At 36.5% G+C, this 19,515-nt stretch overlaps 1 protein-coding gene across 1 annotated transcript in view; it reads left to right on the top strand.

The window, feature by feature from the left end:
• Positions 1–19,515, top strand: part of LOC311069437 (protocadherin-15-like) — a 268,582-nt gene that overhangs the window by 7,036 nt on the left and 242,031 nt on the right. The window contains exon 2 of the mRNA XM_084092609.1: positions 16,730–16,848. Coding sequence (XP_083948735.1) covers positions 16,758–16,848 — 91 coding nt within the window. The 5' untranslated portion in view covers positions 16,730–16,757. The remainder of the gene's footprint in view (positions 1–16,729; positions 16,849–19,515) is intronic.

The following is a 19,515-nucleotide window of genomic DNA, read 5'->3' as shown; positions in this document are numbered from 1 at the left end:
TGGGCTAAAATTCAAGCTGTTTTTTCTTTTTTTTTTAGCATAGGGTACATATACTTATGTGCATGTATTTCCCTCTTCTACATGGCAGACTGAATGATTTATAAAGGTTCGCTGAAGCCAAATGCAGTGGGCAGAGGTGCATTTTCATTTCTGACTAAAGGAAGCCTTAAGACTGAACTTTCCCCTCAAATGTGGGACTAAAAACCATCGAATAACGTTCTCTGCAATAATGGCTTCAATACATTCATTCTCAGGTTCTTGGAAGATTTTGACATTTCCATCACAATGGTGAGTGCTCGTTTTAAAAAAAGTGTATTGTGTGTGTGTGTGAGAGAACGAATGCCTCATCTCTCCACTCTAGGGACAATGTTTTTAGAAGCCTTTCAGAAGAGATGCTCTTGCACAAGCCATTAGTCCTGAAGTCCAATCTGAAGGGTCAAACATTCAAACTATGTCAGATGTGCCAGTTGTAATCACTGTTTTTGAGACGCATGGTGTTTTTTTTGTTTGTTTTTTTCTCATTCTCATGCGTTTGAGAGGTTTCCTCTGCAGTAAAGCATCAGTTCTCCAGTAAAGCATCAGTTCAGTTCTGTGGCGAAACGCCATGGTGTAGATAAGCAGATTTCAAGCTTTCTGTCAACTGTCTCCATACTGCCAGCTTTCTGCTCCTGGTAGTATGCTCGGTGACGCCTACATCATTACTATAGCAACTGATGTATCTGATTTGATCACTTTCAAAAAATGACAGTCAACGCAGATAAAAGTCTGTCAGTCAGGATTGAAAGTGATGCAAACAGATAAAATTCTGCACTCTGAAGTCACTTTATTTGTTGAAAGTATAGTTCACACCAAAAATTAATAATCTGTCATTATTTGCTCACCCTCATGTCGTTCCAAGCCTGTATGGTATTTTTAAAACACAGTTTACATATACTTACTCCACAAACTAACTCCATGAAAATGGAAACAGCGATAAGACCTAAACATACAGAAGGCTTATGTTAATGGTATTTACCTGTCACTTTTGTCTGCGGTGTTGTGTTCTTTTCTCAGCCTCTATGATATGTAGCACTGCAAGTTGTCTTAGGAGAATTTGTTTCTTAGCCCTCCTTTTTGTTCTTTTAATCGCATAACTTGTACAGTACGTCTACATAAAATCTCTGTTATCCTGAAACCCACGACACAAAAACACAGCTCCAATCCCGGCGTCCTCAATTTTTCAGTTGTTGATGTTGTTGAATGCCATGCTTAAATAACTTTGCTGTTGCTACGTTGGCTGGTTTCTATAACTGAGTTCCTATAACTATAACGATTTTAAAATCTTGATTTTAACATATAAAGCCATTCATGGGATAGCACCGGAATACCTTTGTGATCTAGTTGCTCCTTACATTCCAAATCGTTCTCTCCGCTCGTCTGACTCTTCTACTCTACAGCAGCCCACATTCAAATTAAAGTCAATGGGTGGACGCTCCTTTACGGTCACCGCCCCACGGTTGTTGAATAAACTTCCTTTTGCGATAAAAAATTCCCCAACTCTGGACTGCTTTAAGAGGTCTCTAAAGACCCATCTTTTTAAAAATGCTTATTGTCTTTGAAGTGTTTTTTGTCTGATTTTTCTGTTTTTAATTATTGTTTAACTATCTTATATTATGTTTACTATACTGTGTAGCGGTTTGGGTTGGAGAAAAGCGCATTACAAATAAAATGCATCATCATCATCATCATCATCATCAACTGAGTTCCAGTGCGAAAGCCCTTTTATTACCCCTTTTCCACCAAGGCAGAGCTGGTGCTGGTTCGGAGCCAGAGCCTAGTTTCAAATCGGTTCTTTGTTTTTCCACCGCCAAAGCACCAGCTCCGAACCAGTAAAACTGGTTCTTAAGTAGCACCAAATCATTGCAGGGTCTAGAACGGAGCCAAGAAAGAACCGCTTGCGTCAGGGGCTGGGTGCGGGGTTACCGTGACCAACAAGACGAATAGAAACTTGTGACCGCCATTTTTAAATAGCAGCTAGTCGAGCTAATAGCAGCTCGATTATAATATCCGTCTATGTAAGTTACGGCGATCTGCACGAACGCGTTGGATTCCGATGTATTTTTGCAAACCCATGAGCATCCATAGTATTGCAACGTCCGTTATTGTTGATGGCTTGTTCGAGATGCATCGGAGCGGCGAGGACCGATCGGAGCTGCGGGAGTGTTTGGAGAGCATACGACTCCTTGTGCTTTTAGATCGCTATCGCAGTGCTTTGATGTCTTGCGGCGATCGATCTGCGAGAAGCCGATGCATCTCGAACAAGCCTGGCGTGTTTGTGTTTGGCGCTACCGCACTAGCGGTTGCTGGGCAACATGAGACGTATACAGTGACGTAAGATCTGGCTCTGTTGTGGCTCTCTAGCCGGTGGAAAGGCAAACCGGTTCTTAGTAAGCTCGTCAGTCGAACCAACTCTGAACCAGCTTTGGCTCTGGCTCTGAACCAGCACCCGGTTCTTGTTGGTGGAAAAGGGGTATAAGTGATGAACAGACCAGACTCTGTTGCAACTAGGGATGCACTATATGATTTGTGGGGCCGATACTAATACCGCTTTTTAAAAACAATTATTGGCTGATACCAATATTTGTCAAATGCTCTCTTATTTGAACTTTTGTCATTAAAAGATAGTGTTTTGATCATGTTTTAAATCAGCAAAGTTCAAAAACATATGCATTAAGTTATACTAGTTTATTGCTGCATCATCAAATAATTTCTAATGAACATGGATTAGATCCATTTAAAATTCAGTAGGCTAACATAAATACAACAGATCAAAGATACATATGACATAAACAGTGCTTTATAGCTAGGTTTACCAGTTTTTAGGTACAGAAATAGAGTACAATAACACTGCATATTCTTCACTGTATAAATTAAATATTAATCCTTATGAAAGTTACAAAAGTTATTTAGTTAAGAGTAGTGAGTGATTTGTTTTTTTGTCTTTTATTGTTTGATTAACATTATAACGGCAGCGAAGCAGGCATATTAGATTACGCAAATTTTAAATATTCTTTCTGAGCCCCCAGCGTGAGTTGTTTAAGGCCACCGTTATTTTAGAACGTATCACCTTATTATTTCCATGGCGGCGCATCATGCTTGTCACATGACCACGCCACACCCACAAACTTGTTGGCTATGTCATCAACTACCTGATATTCTGATTCTCAAATACGTATAATTGAACGTGTTTTGTTGTTTAAAATCCTTTATATTGATCATGCTAGTTGAGCTATATGCGCGATGTGCACTGGCGTGTTAATTTGTGCCGCAGTTCAGATAATCGGATCTGTCAGATTTTCATCACGTAAATTCATCCATTTCTCCCAAAATAGATGAAAGTAAGTGGTTGGTGAAGTAGGAGAAGAATAGAGTAAACTTAATAGTTACCTACACAATGTGTATCTGATATGAATAAAACACGTTGTCAATGTATAATTGAAAGGATTGTTATTGCCGCTTCCATAGACATCAGTGTGTATTTTACAAATGTACTATTTTGCTAGTACTTATGTGTATTTAAATGTCTGAAACCTAAAATAAACATTATGTGGTTGAAAACACTGAATAGTTGTGATATATGACAAGCTCTGAGCGATGAATTTAGCAGCTGGTCACATGATGCACTGAATGTTCTAATCACACCGGTGTGATCGTACACGTCAAAGAGTTAATCTTGGATAATGCAACAGACATTATACAGCTCAGTGCCTTCGTGCAGTTGATTAATAAGCCATCGGTTTGATATATCAGCCTTTTTCATGCTGTTGCCGATATGCCAAAAATCGGCTGATAAATACATCGGTGCATCAACACATATGACATCATGGCATTTGGTAATGAGACACTCAAGAATGGATGTTGATGACATCCAACCTGCTCCTTTGAGTGTAGTTTTGAGTGTTTATTGAGTTTGTTGGAGTGCATTTAGCTGGATATGATGAGCTAATGCTGCCTCCAGCCTGGTTCATATTAACTTAAACTGTTTCCTGTAACATAGACTCAGGGTAAAAATAAAACAGGTCCATCAGCTAACAGTCTTGGATCCAGGTGGCAGGTTATTTGGTTGCTTGAGTTTTCTGATGTTTGAAAAATAATGGGTTGGTTGATACTTAGGGTTCTTAGCTGGGTTGGTTGAGCTTAGAAAATTAGAACAAATGAGAGGGAACTTTTATTTACTGTATATACGTATGCAATTTATCAAATAATATATTAAGATATTTTATGATCAATGAATAGTCCCAATGCATATTATTTTTATCACCACATACATATACTGCACACATACTCGTGCAACATAATAGAGGTCGACCGATTCATCGGTTTTGCCGATTAATCGGCACCGATAGTTGATTGGTGGAACTATCGTTATCGGCAAAAATACATACCGATAGTTTTTCCTGGTTGCGTCCGTTGCTGGAGTGGCTGAGAAGCGCGCGCTGTCATTCATTACACAGTAAGCAGAAAGAGAGAGCTGAGAAGGGTCTGCTGGCATCATGCAGTACAAGAGCGGCCTCTAGAGGTGTAATAAAAACTATCGCTGATGCCTCGTGTTGTTTATTTCGACACGTGATGCTGCGTGCTGCACTGAGAGCACATGCTGTGTGGAGAGCGCTGACATCAGATGCGCGTTTAAAGCACCGACAGCTAAAAGTAGCCTATGTATACAGTACATTTTGTCATATCATTATAAAGTGATTAATTTGTTGACTAAATGCTGCATTAGTAGAGAAAGAACAGCACAACAGTATGTTTGTTTGCCTTCAAGGCTGAGAGGACGCTAACATTATTAGTACCTCAAGCGGTTAAAAAACACTGACAAAAATAAACGTAAGTCCGACCCGAATGTTTAATGTCTCTATTTGCATTAGTTTATATCCAGCTGGTCACTTTTATGCATTTAATATGCAGAGAAGTTGCATATTTAAAGCTAGAGATGTAAGATAGACAGAAACGGAACATATAAACAGAAACATATAAACAAATCAGAAAAGCATTCGATTTCGGTTATTTTTTCATCATCACTTTAATACATATTTTGTTATTTTGATTAGATAATCATCAAGTGTTTATAAAATAGAAGCAAAAGTGTGAGACTATACATTTAATATTTATGTAATTTCAATACTCTGGCGTTGTAGATATTTAAGCATGACTGTTTGGATTTATATGAAATGATAACACTTACAATAAAATTCCATATGTAACATTAACTAAGGTTAATAACTTCTGTATAAGGATTGTTCATTATTTGTTAATTAACATGTACTAATACATTTTTAAATTAAGGTTTTTATTTGTTAACCATAGTTAATGCACTATCAAACTAACATGAATGATCAAGGTGCAATTGTATTGCTCAAATATTATACCGATCAAATTTTGTTACTTTTTTATTCATTAAGTTGGCTTGAAAAAGAACAGTTTAACAGTTACATTTTGAATGTAACTGGTTTTATTTATTTAGAGTCTTACTTTTTGTTTCAGTTTGAATTAATGTCTTTTATTGACTTAATATTTATTCATAATATATATTTATTTCATTTAGCATGTTTTCATGGTTCAATACAGTTTTATTATTTTTATAATAAAGTTCAGCACTGTTTTACTTGGAGTGCTATGTTTGTTTTTATCCAGTATCAATTTTAAAAACTATCGGTTGATTAATCGGTTATCGGCAAGTATGGCCCAACCTAGCTATCGTTATCGGTAAAATCCACTATCGGTCGATCTCTACAACATAATTGGTGTCTTTGACATTAAGATAAGAAGTTAAAATAGTGGCATTTACCTTTATCTTCAACTCTACGGCAAATAAATATTGTTCTAGAGCCATATGACCCTTTTATAACGCCTTTCATTGATCCACAGCTGGATGTGTTGTCCATCTTGATAGAGTCTGAATGAGGTGCTGCTCTGGTTTGACCTCAGCTCTGTCCACACTTGGTTTGAATGTGTTTTCAAACCAATATGCTGCTGCCAGTTCTCAAACAACAATCACATCACCCTGTCCACACACACACACACGCACACACACGCACACACACGCACACACACACACACACACACACACACACACACACACACACACACACACACACACACACACACACACACACACACACACACTCACTTTTATTTATTTGCCGTTGTATGCTATTTATTGTAGTTTGTTTAATATTGTGACCTGCCTTTTTAGATTGCTGGAAGAAGTTCTCAGTGGTGAAGTAACCTTCAGCAGTCAATTCACTGATATTTACTTGTTGTCATAGATCCCCAATGGATATAGTTCCCTTTCCAGAGAGGTCACTTCAACATTGCGTTGCTAACGCTGCGGGAACTCTTCCCATTCTCCAGCGTTAGCAACTCAATATCTTGTTCTTGCCTCTCAGGGAACCAAGGTTACAAGATATAGATCAAACAGAACATTTCTTTTGTTTCCATCTAAGTTGCTCTCTATGTGTTTAGGCAGTGGTGTAGATTTTCATATTAAACCATAGGAAGTTGTGGGTATAAAATGGGAATATTATTAAGTTATTCCCACCACATGTGACAATTCAATTCAGAATTAGGATTACATTTTTTTTTTTTTCAGCTGATAAATTATTTTAGGCCATGTACAGGTGTCTTGTTCAGCAAACTAGCAAAATTCAGATTTTTTTTTCACATTAAGTAGCCTCTGTATCTGGATAACCGATCGGATTTCTGTTTTCTGCATACTATTTAAATTAGGTCTGTGGCACGACACCAGGTTAAGCAATGTCCCAATTGCTTTCACTCACTCACTTTACTTTCCTATGCAATCTCCAGGCTTAGATCAAATTAAGTTTTTTGGACAAAGGAATACTTCCAGAGTTGATCATACAAAAATAACTGGGTTGATCATGTTAAACAAGTCACATCATCGATCATCGGGGTTTAAGGTTATAGCATGCAATGACTATATTGACAGAAATGGGAGATTAATAAACATGCTGAAACAATAAAAACATTCAACATTTAAAACATTAAAAAAATAAAAAGTGTATTCCGATTATTCCTCTGGCAAAGCAGCGTGCAGCTCTTAAGAACTCATGACTGACTGTGATTGTACTCGTTCAGATAATGTTGCACACGTGGGGAGACTGGGCGGGGATTTATATGACGTTGCGTCGCCCTCTGAATGTAGATACGATGGCTGGATTGCGTTTACATTACACTGAGATCCGCTCACAATGCGTCCTCAACTACCTCTGGACCAGGACACGCTGATCGGATAACATTCCGATCAGAAACGCGTTTACACTTGTCTTTTCAATGCGTATATGGACAACATCCGGATACAGGTCGCATGTTAATGCCAAGTGTAAATGCAGCCATTGACGCACATTTCCCCTGACACTTAAAGTGATAGTTCACTCTTTAATTCAAATCTGTCATCATTTACTCACCCTGTTTACAAATTTGTATGACTTCCTTTATTCTGCAGAACACAAAACATATTTTGAAGATTGTTGGTAAGCAGTTTTGACCACTGAAAAAAAAATAGCACTGAGATATTTTTAAAAATACATATTTTACGTTCCACAGAAGAAAGAAAGCCATACAGTATTGGAATGACATGAGGGTGAGTAAATGATGAAATAATCCTATTTTATGGGTGAATTATGCCTTTAGTAGAAACACCTCAGTAACACTGTAAAATGTCATTAGTTAACTTTAAAAAAGCATGCAAACTGATTGCATAAAAAGTCAAGTGAAATAGCAATGGTATGAAGCCCCTAAAGGGACACGGTGAAGAAAAAAGAATGAGATGCGTTTTGTTTGCTTAAAAGTGAATGTTAAGCTTCAATTGTGTACATCTTGGGTACCACCTTATTCATGTGACACATTCTGTTTTAAATTTCAACTCACAGTAACACATCTCTGTGCTTGAATGCCTTCACAGGTGCTTAAGAAAACAAGTCTAGGTCATTGGCATGGGTTAATCACTGGAGTCATTAGTGTTTGGACCCCTTACGTCCTCTGATTGCATCTCACGCTGGCTAATGAATTGCACTGCTGTCTTTGGCAGCATTCACTCTTAGTCAGGTAACAATTAAAGAGAAGATGGGAAATGAGATTTAAAGAAATATTTCACGCAAAAAAAATTCTTTCACAATTTATTCACCCTGATGTTGTTCCAAATCTTTATGCAGTTATTTTTGTACTGTAAAACCATAAATTGGAATTTGGATCGACTTGAGGGAGAGTAAGCCATTACATGATTTAGATTCCTATTGCTTTAAGGCAGGAGGGAACAAAACTTTTTTTTTTTACCTTTACTGGCGATTTACTGGAAGTACGACCTGTCGATGATCATCCCTCGTGTGGCTTCTGAACGCATGCTGGGCCAATGAGTGGCTTGTCAGTGAAGTTTAGTCATTTTAAATAATTTAGAAATGCAAAAAAGTGTCCTAGCATGACATAGCATCAAAGTGTCTTTGATGAGGGGTTTAGCTTGACAGAACATTTTATGAATAAAAGACTGTTGGACATTGACTGTAATAGGTTTTAGCATGAGATGTCAGCAATTTTCATTGATTTCGTATTTGCCTGTGGAAAAAGCAGAGTGCTATTAGACAGGTGTGCTTGGTTGATATTATAGTCCACAGTGACGGCAATAGAAATGGCCTTCTTACCCCTGAATGCTTTGCTGAAACGTAGTGATGCCAATCACTTTGATCCATTACCCTTCACTGCAAACACACACACACACACACACACACACACACACACACACACACAAAGGTTAAGACGGCCCTTGAGTAAAGAAAGAGTTCAAACATAATTCATTAAATTAACAGAATTAAACAAAATAAGATCTTTTAACATCTCAATCATCATTCCTGTAGCTCAAACGAGCATGGCTCTATAGCAACACCAGGTCATGGGATTGGTTCCCAGGAAATGCATTAACTGATAAAGATGTATACCTTGAATACAATGCAAGTCACTATAATTATTTATTTATTTATTTTTTTAATTTTGTAATTTTAGTTTAGTTTGGTTTGGTTTAGTCTCGGGCCATTGGCAGGGAAATGACCTATGGCCAGTCCATTTTATTTCATTTTCATTTTCATGTCATGTCATTTTATTTAATTGTATTTAAATTTAATTAAATTTAATTAAATTAATTAAATTTAGTTAATTTCATTATTTCATTATTTAATTTCATGAATGCTGGAGCCTTTCCCATTGTCTTGGGCCATTGGCAGGGAAACACCCTATGGCCAGTCCATGCATCATCATCATCATTATTATTATTATTATTGTTGTTATTATTATTATTATTCATTTTTTTTTACATTTATTTAAATTTATTTATTTATTTTAAAAAAAAATTTAGTTTAGTTAAGTCTCAGACCATTGACAGAGAAATACTCTATGGCCAGTCCATTTAATTTAATTTAATTTCATATCATGGTTGCAGGGATGCTGGAGTCTATCCTATTGTCTCGGGCCATTGGCAGGGAAACATCCTATGGCCACTGGCCAGTCCATTTCATTTCATTTCCACTTTCAATTCATTTCATTTCATTTCATTTCATTTCATTTCATTTCATGGTTACTAGGATGCTGGAGCCTATCCCATTCGGCCATTGGCAGGGAAACACCCTTTGGCCAGTCCATTTATTATTTAATTTAATTTAATTTAATTTAATTTAATTTAATTTAATTTAATTTAATTTAATTTAATTTAATTTAATTTAATTTAATTTAATTTAATTTAATTATTTTATATTATTATTATTTATTATTATTATTATTATTATTATTATTTTTAGTTTAGTTTAGTCTCAGACCATTGGCAGGGAAATGCCCTATGGTCAGTCCATTTAATTTAATTTAATTTAATTTCATTTCATTTCATTTCATTTCATTATTTCATTTCATTTCATTTCATTTCATTTCATATCATGGTTGCTGGGATGCTGGAGTCTTTCCCATTGTCTCTGGCAAACACATCATATGGCCATTTAATTTCAGTTCAGTTCAGTTCAGTTCAGTTTCATTTCATTTCATTTCATTTCATTTCATTTTCACTTCATTTCATTTTATTTCATGGTTGCTGGAGCCTATCCTATTCGGCCATTGGCAGGGAAACACCCTTTGGCCAATCCATTCCATTCCATTCCATTCCATTCCGTTCCGTTTATTTTATTTTATTTTATTTTATTTTATTTTATTTTATTATTTTATTTTATTTTATTTTATTTTATTTTATTTTATTTTATTTTATTTTATTTTATTTTATTTTATAAAATAAGGAGGGAGAGAGAGAGACATTACAACACAGAATGTGTGGGAGAGAGAGAGAACTTCACTGATCATAAGCAAGTGTCATCAATCTAGCTTATTTGTAAATTAATACATGTATTTGCCCCTGCTTTGCTCTGATAATTTCACAGACATAACTCATGGGTATAGCAATATGTTGAATTTATGCAAATGCTTTATATCCCAGTAGAAAAATTGCTCTTTTTGTTTGGGGTCAACAATTGCTAATTAAATCCACACATTGTCATTCTGACATCAGTTGTGTAATTTGACAGCAAGACAGATCAGAGGAAATCCAGATCTACGAGCAGGCGTTTGAGGGATAACAGTCTGGATGTAAAATGTTTGCTGTCGGGGTTGGTGTTTAGGAACTTTGTGTCTGCTGGGTAATTTTGACAGCAGGAGGCAGCTTGTTCAGAGGTCTTTGGATCCTTCCGGAAATCCAGCAGCTTTGTACTTTGATATCAAATGTTACTGTGAAAGATGTATAGACCCTTGATAATAAAACCCTGCCCAGCCATCTGTGCTCTTCTTAAGAAAAGCAAGCTAAGAATTTGAAGATTGTTGTTGAAATAATGGAACATTACAGGCATCACAATAATGATGTATTATCGCTGTTACTCCAACATCAGGAAGGGCTGCAGGTTTCGATCTGCTTTCAAGATGACATGATATTATTCAGTTCTTTTGTTTGTTTATTTAAATATGTAGCTAAATAGAGTGAATGCAGTCATGAGGACCGAGGCTATAGTGTAGACCTGCTGGTTAATAGAAAACACACCCACCTCATGAATGAAATGTGAATGATCCCCGTCTGCTAAAGAGTGCTTCACTAGCTGTTTTGAGAATGGAATACTAGAGTACTTCTTAGTACATAATCCACTTTATACACTGAATTTGAACTACTGTTGACTATTACTCGAAATATTGTGTGAATCACTTCATATCACTTATCAAATGATAAACATTCAGACAGTATGCTATACAGTTGTCAAATGACCTCTTTACAGTGCCGGTTTTACATAAAAATGAAATGATGTTCCCTAAGCTAATGTATTTATGAGAATAACAGCATATGCAGCTACAAAAATTATAACGTGGAACTTTTTCATCCAGTTTAGTGTAATTTTTAATGTAATTCCTTTATCTTTTTTCATATCTTTTTTTTTTGCAGTCTGGTCCAGGCACAATGCATCATTTTTTTTTAATGCAAATTATAGCAAATATATTTGGTCATGGAGGAATATCAAACATCTATTATCAGGGTGAGGTGCAGGCAGAAGAAGGCGAAGAGGCCTTCAAACATTTTACTACAATAATACTATTCTAACAGAAGCACGCACGCGAACCGAACTCTGACGTCATTCGAACCCGGGTGCGCACCAAAAGTGCTAGTGTGAAAGCGCACATTTACACTGTTTTTTGGATCATCTGAGATGAGCTCTGTGGCATCTGTGCATAGAACTGATGTATAGATTTCTCCTTGCGTAGCAGAGATTTGCGTTTCATTTCTTGATGCAGCGTCAGACTGTGTTAAGTGACAACGGTTTTCTAAAGTTCTCCTGAGCCCATGTAGCAATATTTAACACAGTAGCATCTAGCATGATGGTGTCTCATCTGAGGGCTCGAAGGTCAAGCACATTCATCAGAGGATTCCAGCCTGGCCTTACATGTACTGAGATTTCTCCAGATTCTCTGAATCTTTTCAGAATATTATGTATGGTAGATGGTGAAAGACCTAGCCTAAATTCTTTGCAATCTTGCATTAGGAAATGTGTTTTTTTTCCACTGTTTGACAATTCTCTGATGAAATTTGGCACAAGGTGGTGGGCCATGACCTTTATCTTTGCTTGCAAGAACTGAGACTTTGGTGGGTGCTCCTTTTATACCCAAACATAACAGCCTCACCTATTACAAGTTAACCTGCTTATTGTGGACCGTTTCAAAACCGTTTAACTTGGATATCCTATAATCTTTTTTCACTTTTATTTTGCTTCTATCCCAACTTTTTTGAAGTGAGTTGCAGCCTACAAAATCAAAATTTGTTTCTATTTCCAAAATACAATTAAGTTGGCCAGTGAAAACATTGGGGAACTTTTCTTTGTACTTTTGTCAGTTAAACAAAGGTTAAACATAATTAACAAAATCACAGATTCTTGATTTTATTGCATTTCAATCTAAGGTAGCCTTTATGCCGTCAGACATTTATTTTTTCACAGATATCTGGCACAGATCAGACATTTTTGGCACGCAAATTAGGAAAAACACTTATGAGATCCAATTGTTTTGGCATCCAATTTGGATTCATTTCAAATGTGGTTCTAAATCTGACATGTATTTGATATCTGGTCAATCTGAATGTTCATTTAAATACTGCCTGTCCTTTTAATTTGGTATTTTCGCCATGAAGTGTTGAATGTGTATTTATTTAATTTGTGTTTTTAAAAATAAGATATGTGTCAGAATATATATTCGCATTGCATTTGGCAGATGCTTTTATTCATTTTATCTGTTCATGTATTCCCTTAAATGGTTTTAATTAGTGTAAATTTGTTCTTTTTTTCTATACTATCTCCACCACAGCACATTGGTTTCTCGCTTGGTTTTTCTGTGTTGTAATGTGTGTCATTCCGTAACAATTCCGTAATGAAACCACAGCCGCCTCACACCAGAACGGTCCGTCATTCTCACAGATGCACAGGTGAGCCAAACTTCAGCATTTCTTAAAGGGTCCCGATAGCAGCCAGAGAAAGTAGCGTATGTTGCCATGACTGTTAATTTTGGACCTTGCTTATGCTCCTCAAACCTAAGCTTCAAAGCTGAAAACAGGAGAGACCGTATTGTCACAGTTGTTGAGCACTCTGTGGAAATGTTAAAGTGGGAGAACTATCATTTTCACCCATCATGCTCCAGAGACTTGCTTATTCTCCTTTGGGAATAGAGAATCTGACAGTGGCGGCGATGTGGTCTGATGTTGTATTTAGATGACTGTGTTGACGCACATCAGCGTCTGGTTTTAAAGCATTTCAGTGGCTTATGGCTGCCTCAGGGACATCGTAGAGATTGTGAGTATGAATACAGGTGACAGATCAAATGGAGATACTTGTTTTTTTAAGTTTATCTCTACATCAACCTCCATGTGTAGGCAGCAACCGATGAGACAGCCAGCCTCACAACGGGACACGCACACACATGCACAAATGAATGCTCTAATCCCATGTGTATATTTGTAGTCAAGTCAAGTATTATCTGTCCTTGCGCATCGAACACTTACAAAGCAAAGTAGATTAAACCCTTATTTCTGAGAAGGGCTTTACAATGATAATTATTTTCCAGCAATCACACCCAGGGTCCAAATTGTGGGTGAACTGAGAAAATATACCACTGTGAAAAAAAAAAAATAGGCTATATAGAAACAATTTTCACTCAGAAATTTTTTTAACGGTATAATTTTTTAAACTGTAGAAGTCTCAGGGTAGATTTGTATTAGAACATGTTATTACTCTATATGAAACTTTGATCTTGCTTTTATCATTTATATATCATTTATGATCGAAAAATTGGAAATAATCGTAAACAATGTTGCCATGTCAATATTTAATGTGTGAAAATGATACCAGATTTTACATGAATGATGATGGTCCCACAATTTTGCCATCACTTCCAATGCAACCAATAATGTTGCTCCTATACAGACCCTTTCCAAAAAATTAGAATATCATGGAAAAGTTTATTTCCATAATTCCATTCAAAACGTTAAACTTCCATAGATTATAGATTCCGGGCCCACAACTTAAACGATTTCAAGTATTTAGTTGTTTATTTGTACATAATTTGGACTTCCAGCTCATAAAACCCACGAAAACAGGATTTCAAAAAATTTGAATATTACATGAAATCACACAGTAATTACACAGTGATACCATGGTCATTGAACCAGGTTTTGGTTCTTTTGGCAGTGTGGGCAGGTGCAAATCCTGCTGGAAAATGAAGTCAGCATCTCCATAAAGCTTGTCTGCTGAAGGAAGCATGAAGTGCTCTGAAAATGTCCTGGTAGACGGCTGCGTTGACTCTGGATTTAATAAAGCACAGTGGATCAAAGTCCTCTTTTCTGATGAGAGCAAATTTTGTATCTCATTTGGAAACCAAGGTCCCAGAGTCTGGAGGAAGAATGGAGAGGCACACAATCCAAGATGCTTGAAGTCCAGTGTGAAGTTTCCACAGTCTGTGTTGGTTTGGGGAGCCATGTCGTCGGCTGGTGTTGGTCCACTGCGCTGTCCACTCAACGCAGCCGTCTACCAGGACATTTCCAGAGCACTTCATGCTTCCTTCAGCAGACAAGCTTTATGGAGATGCTGACTTCATTTTCCAGCAGGATTTGCACCTGCCCACACTGCCAAAAGAACCAAAACCTGGTTCAATGACCATGGTATCACTGTGTAATTACTGTGTTTTCATGTAATATTCTAAGTTTTTGAAATCCCGTTTTCGTGGGTTTTATGAGCTGGAAGCCCAAATTATGTACAAATAAACAACTAAATACTTGAAATCGTTTAAATTGTGGGCCCTGAATCTTTAATCTATGGAAGTTTAATGTTTTGAATGGAATTATTGAAATAAATAAACTTTTCCATGATATTCTAATTTTTTGGAAAGGGTCTGTATTTTCTAAAGTCTGTGCTCATTGAGACAACAGTCATGTTAAGAGCATGTTTAAATTATACAAATTCTTTATATTTATAATTCATAAAATGCTAATTAGAAATGATCTTTTCAAGACAACTTAAAAAAAAGACAGAAATCAGCATGTATATCCTCTTAAAAATTGTTAATAGACAAATTAAATTAAATAACTGCCCATAGTTCTTACTGTATTTAAACTCTTACTGTATTTCTTGCTGTGTATTTTTTTTTTCATAATAACTTTCATTTTGGGATTAGCTAGTGTTAATTTAGTGTGCACTGATCTGTAACCGTGCCTGCAAAATTGATCTGTTTTTGACTGAATCAGTATGAGCTGCCATTAGGAATTTATTGACTTGTTCAGAAGAATGCTTGTGTGTGGTTCAGATATACCCAAAAAGATGGCAATATCCGAAATCCTTGTCCTTGTGGGGGCACTTTATTTGGTCCCCATGAGGAAAATAGCTTATAAATCATACTAAATTTATAAGCTGTTTTTAACATCTAAAAATGGAAAGTTTTCTGTGGTGGGTATGGGTAAGGTTAGTGTAGTAGGATAGAATTTGTACAAGTATAAAAACCATTACACCTGTGAAAAGTCCCCGTAAAACATGGAAACCATTGTGTGTGTGTGTGTGTGTGTGTGTGTGTGTGTGTGTGTGCGTGTGCATGTGCATGTTGGGGATTCACTGGTGTCTTGAAGTGTTTGACCAGTATGATCTAGAAAGCAGGGTGGATGATATTATATTATATCAATATATACATAAAATACAGTTTAAATCTTATCTAAGTAACCTGTCAGTTTGGATGCAGCATCACAATTTTCTGTTATCTGTTGATTTTTAAACTAAGTTTATATATACAGTGCAATGCATAAGTGAATACACCCATGCTAAAGTTGACTAAAAAGAGGAATAAAAAATCATATTTTGGAAATTGAACTTAATGCCTTAATTTAAAAAATTAGGAAAAATCCAACCTTTAAGGACACCAATTTTCTTTGTGAATGAATAATGTATCGTAAATAAATAAATGTTCTTCCTTAAAATACATGGTGCATAAGTGAGTACACCCCTATGTTAAATTCCCATAGAGGCAGGCAGATTTTTATTTTTAAGTATTTTTTTAAAAAAAAATTTAGGATACTATGCATCCTGATAAAGTTCCCTTGGCCTTTGGAATTAAAATAGCCCCACATCATCACATAGCCTTCACCATACCTAGAGATTGGCATGGGGTACTTTCCATAAGATCATCTCTCAATGCAAATCAAACTAGCTTTTAGGCTAACTGAAATAAAATCATGCCAATCTCTAGGTATGGTGAAGGCTATGTGATGATGTGGGGCTATTTTAATTCCAAAGGCCAAGGGAACTTTATCCTCTATGGGAATTTAACATAGGGGTGTACTCACTTATGCACCATGTATTTTAAGGAAGAACATTTATTTATTTACGATACATTATTCATTCACAAAGAAAATTGGTGTCCTTAAAGGTTGGATTTTTCCTAATTTTTTTAATTAAGGCATTAAGTTCAATTTCCAAAATATGATTTTTTATTCCTCTTTTTAGTCAACTTTAGCATGGGTGTATTCACTTATGCATTGCACTGTATATATATATAATTCGTCAAGTGCTGCATGGTTTACGGCAATATATTGGTCTTTTGGACCTATAAAATCAAACCATCTCTGTCTGTTTTTCCACAGGTGGGTTGGCAGTAGGCAGTAACTGAAGATGAGGAGGAGCTGGTGGCGATCGGGCTGTCTGGTTTTGGCGTTTGGCTTGCTCGTTATCATCACCCAAATCTTGGCTCAAAACACCGAGGGTGAGACTCACAGTTCACTCCATCATTAATTCCCTGTCACTATCATGAGGGATTTTATTTACCACTTTTACAAAATAAACCTTGCACCAGAACCTTAACTTTCCATTTTGTTCCTGGATGGTGAAATGGGATGTTACAGCCCAGCGTTTATGCTCTGAGCGAAGTCAGAGAGATAATTGTATCTCTATATCTGTGTGGCAGCGTCTCACAAATCGGTCTCTGCATCTTCTCTGCACACCTTCATTACCGAAGCAGCCAGATACAGCTCTCCAAACTGAGCATCTGATGATGTATGAATTAAACCGTCACGTCTGCCAAAGACAAACTGACAACCGTAATAAAAATCTCAAAACGTTGCTGGAAATGCTGTGAGGCTGAGTGGAAATAGAGGCACATAAATTGTGGCTATTGTCAGACTGTTCAGATTAGCAGTTGAGGATAAAAGATTGGTGGGCGTCTATAGTTGACATTTTCAGATATCCTTGTCTGTTCATGCAGCGTTTATTGTTATGGATTTTTGTATGATTTGAAGAGTGTAGTGAGGATGTTATGTGTGGGGCTAGGTGAAATTGTGTATAACGGTTGGCGGTTGTAATTCTGCCATACTCTGCCATTCACCGCAGAATTGACATGATGCAGTTTCTTACAGCAGTCGCAGACAGGTACTTCCAGTGTAAACAGCTTTATTAATTATAATGTTAGTCATTTAGATTTGCGCGATGTAGCTTGTGTCTGATGTAGACATACACTGCAAAAAGTGGTAACCTGCAATATTAACGTTAAAGAGCTATTTCTTCCTGATCTTACCCTTAAATTTAGTTCCCTTTCGATGGAACTCCCGCTGCGTCGCTATGACGACACTTTGGGGAATCCCTTCAGCGTCAGTGCTCCTGAAGTCACATGTGCAACTTAATCCAATCCTGATTGGTGCAACGTCATCCCGTGACGTGTGCCGGCGGAATGCAGAAGATATAAAGGGAGCCGGCATCACCGTTCCCTTCTCAGGGAACCATGGTTACATGAGTAACCTGAGACGTTTTGTTGGTGGAACCTAATATATTTAGGTTGATTCAGTAATTTTTAATAAAAAAAAAATATTTGTAAAAAACACATGAAGCACATCGTTTTAGGTTACCATTTTTTCAGAGTAGTGTTACTGAATGTTTTTTGTGGTTGCCAGTTGGGCTGTGCCGGTAAACTTGACAACCGCCTCACCGCGGTGGTCCGCAAACACATTTTTTTGTATGTGAATGCTGTTTTACATCAATATTATGACACGTGTGAAGCACAAAGCTTTGTTTACAAAATAAATAATAGGTTAGAAATTAAATGTTACATTCTAGTGTGATTCTAGTCACTTCACTTTCTCTGGCAGCGCAAAATCAAACAGCCTAAATGCCTTGCCCTTGTGGAAGATAAAATTCGCTCTTCAGACCTTTTACAACAAGTAGAAAACATGAAGATATCAGAAAAGAGATCGATGGTCTCTTTACTGCTCGTGTCCCACATCCCTGATCTCTCTCTCGCAGAGCGGTAGGTTATATCACGCGTCTTTGTGTGGAAATATAAAACAAATGTTTTTTTGTTTTTTTTTATATTTAACTTTATTATATTATTTATGTTACCATTATTTACTGATATTTATGTAATGCTTTACAGGCTTTAGTGTGTTGTTTCTTTGACGGAATTGCTCAAATAAACACGCATGTCTGTTACGAAATGGATGTTTGAGCCTCTTTTATTATTTTTTTTTATTTTATTTCAAAACAACCCCCCAACCTCCGCACCACCGCCGGTAGTTGGTCCATTATGACCGCGGTCGTAAAAAAACTGCCACCGTCACAGCCCTGGTTGCCAAGCAATGTCGCATCTTGGCTGGTTAGGGGTGGTTGAATTTAATGACATCCCGGATTGTGTCGGAGGATTATATGTTTGTTCGGAGAATTTTGTTTTGTAAACAAGGCACAGTATAATGGAGAGTTGACAAAGACCCCTTTAAGATGCCCCCCCCCCCAACCCAAAAAATAAAAAATAAAATAAAATAAAATTCAATCTGGTTAAAAGGTTAAAAAAGGTTAATCTGGTTAAAATTTTGTGTAAAATTAAAAAAGCAAAAAATAAATAAAAAATTATTACATACTTCACCTTTAAGGCCCTCACACATGACATGTAAACGTAACTCTTCACCGTAAAAACTATGCACTGTTTTGTCTACTCCAAAAATGTTCAAGTTCCACAAAAGGGCAGGTTTTTCTGGGTAGCAACAAAGTTGGAAATGTGCAAAAAAAAAAAAAAGAAAAAAAGAAAAAAAAGAAAGAGATGCGAATGGTTTTGATGCATCACAGAAAGGGAAAAAAAAGAACTGTTATGTTGTTGTTTTTTATTATATTATTAAAGCGATGTGAAATCTTAATGTTGACAATTACAAGATGTAAGCAAAGCGAGTCAAACTAAGGTCAGATGACAGCAGACAAAGGATGTGAAAGTATTAAAAATAAAACAAATAAGGTAAATATAGATGAATAAAAGGAAATTATGAGACATTCAAGATCTCTTCATAAAGTTTGACAGCCTTTAAACCTTTTTTTTTTTTTTTTTTGCTGCTGCTGCTGCTTTGTGCTCTTAAATACAGCATCAGTGTGGTAAAATTAAGTGTGACAGCCACAA

The sequence above is a fragment of the Abramis brama genome, assembly GCF_963993115.1.
Source record: "Abramis brama genome assembly, chromosome: 19".
Taxonomy (NCBI): domain Eukaryota; kingdom Metazoa; phylum Chordata; class Actinopteri; order Cypriniformes; family Leuciscidae; genus Abramis; species Abramis brama.
Note: the sequence above shows the minus strand (reverse complement) of the source record. Positions and strands in the feature narration are given on the sequence as shown.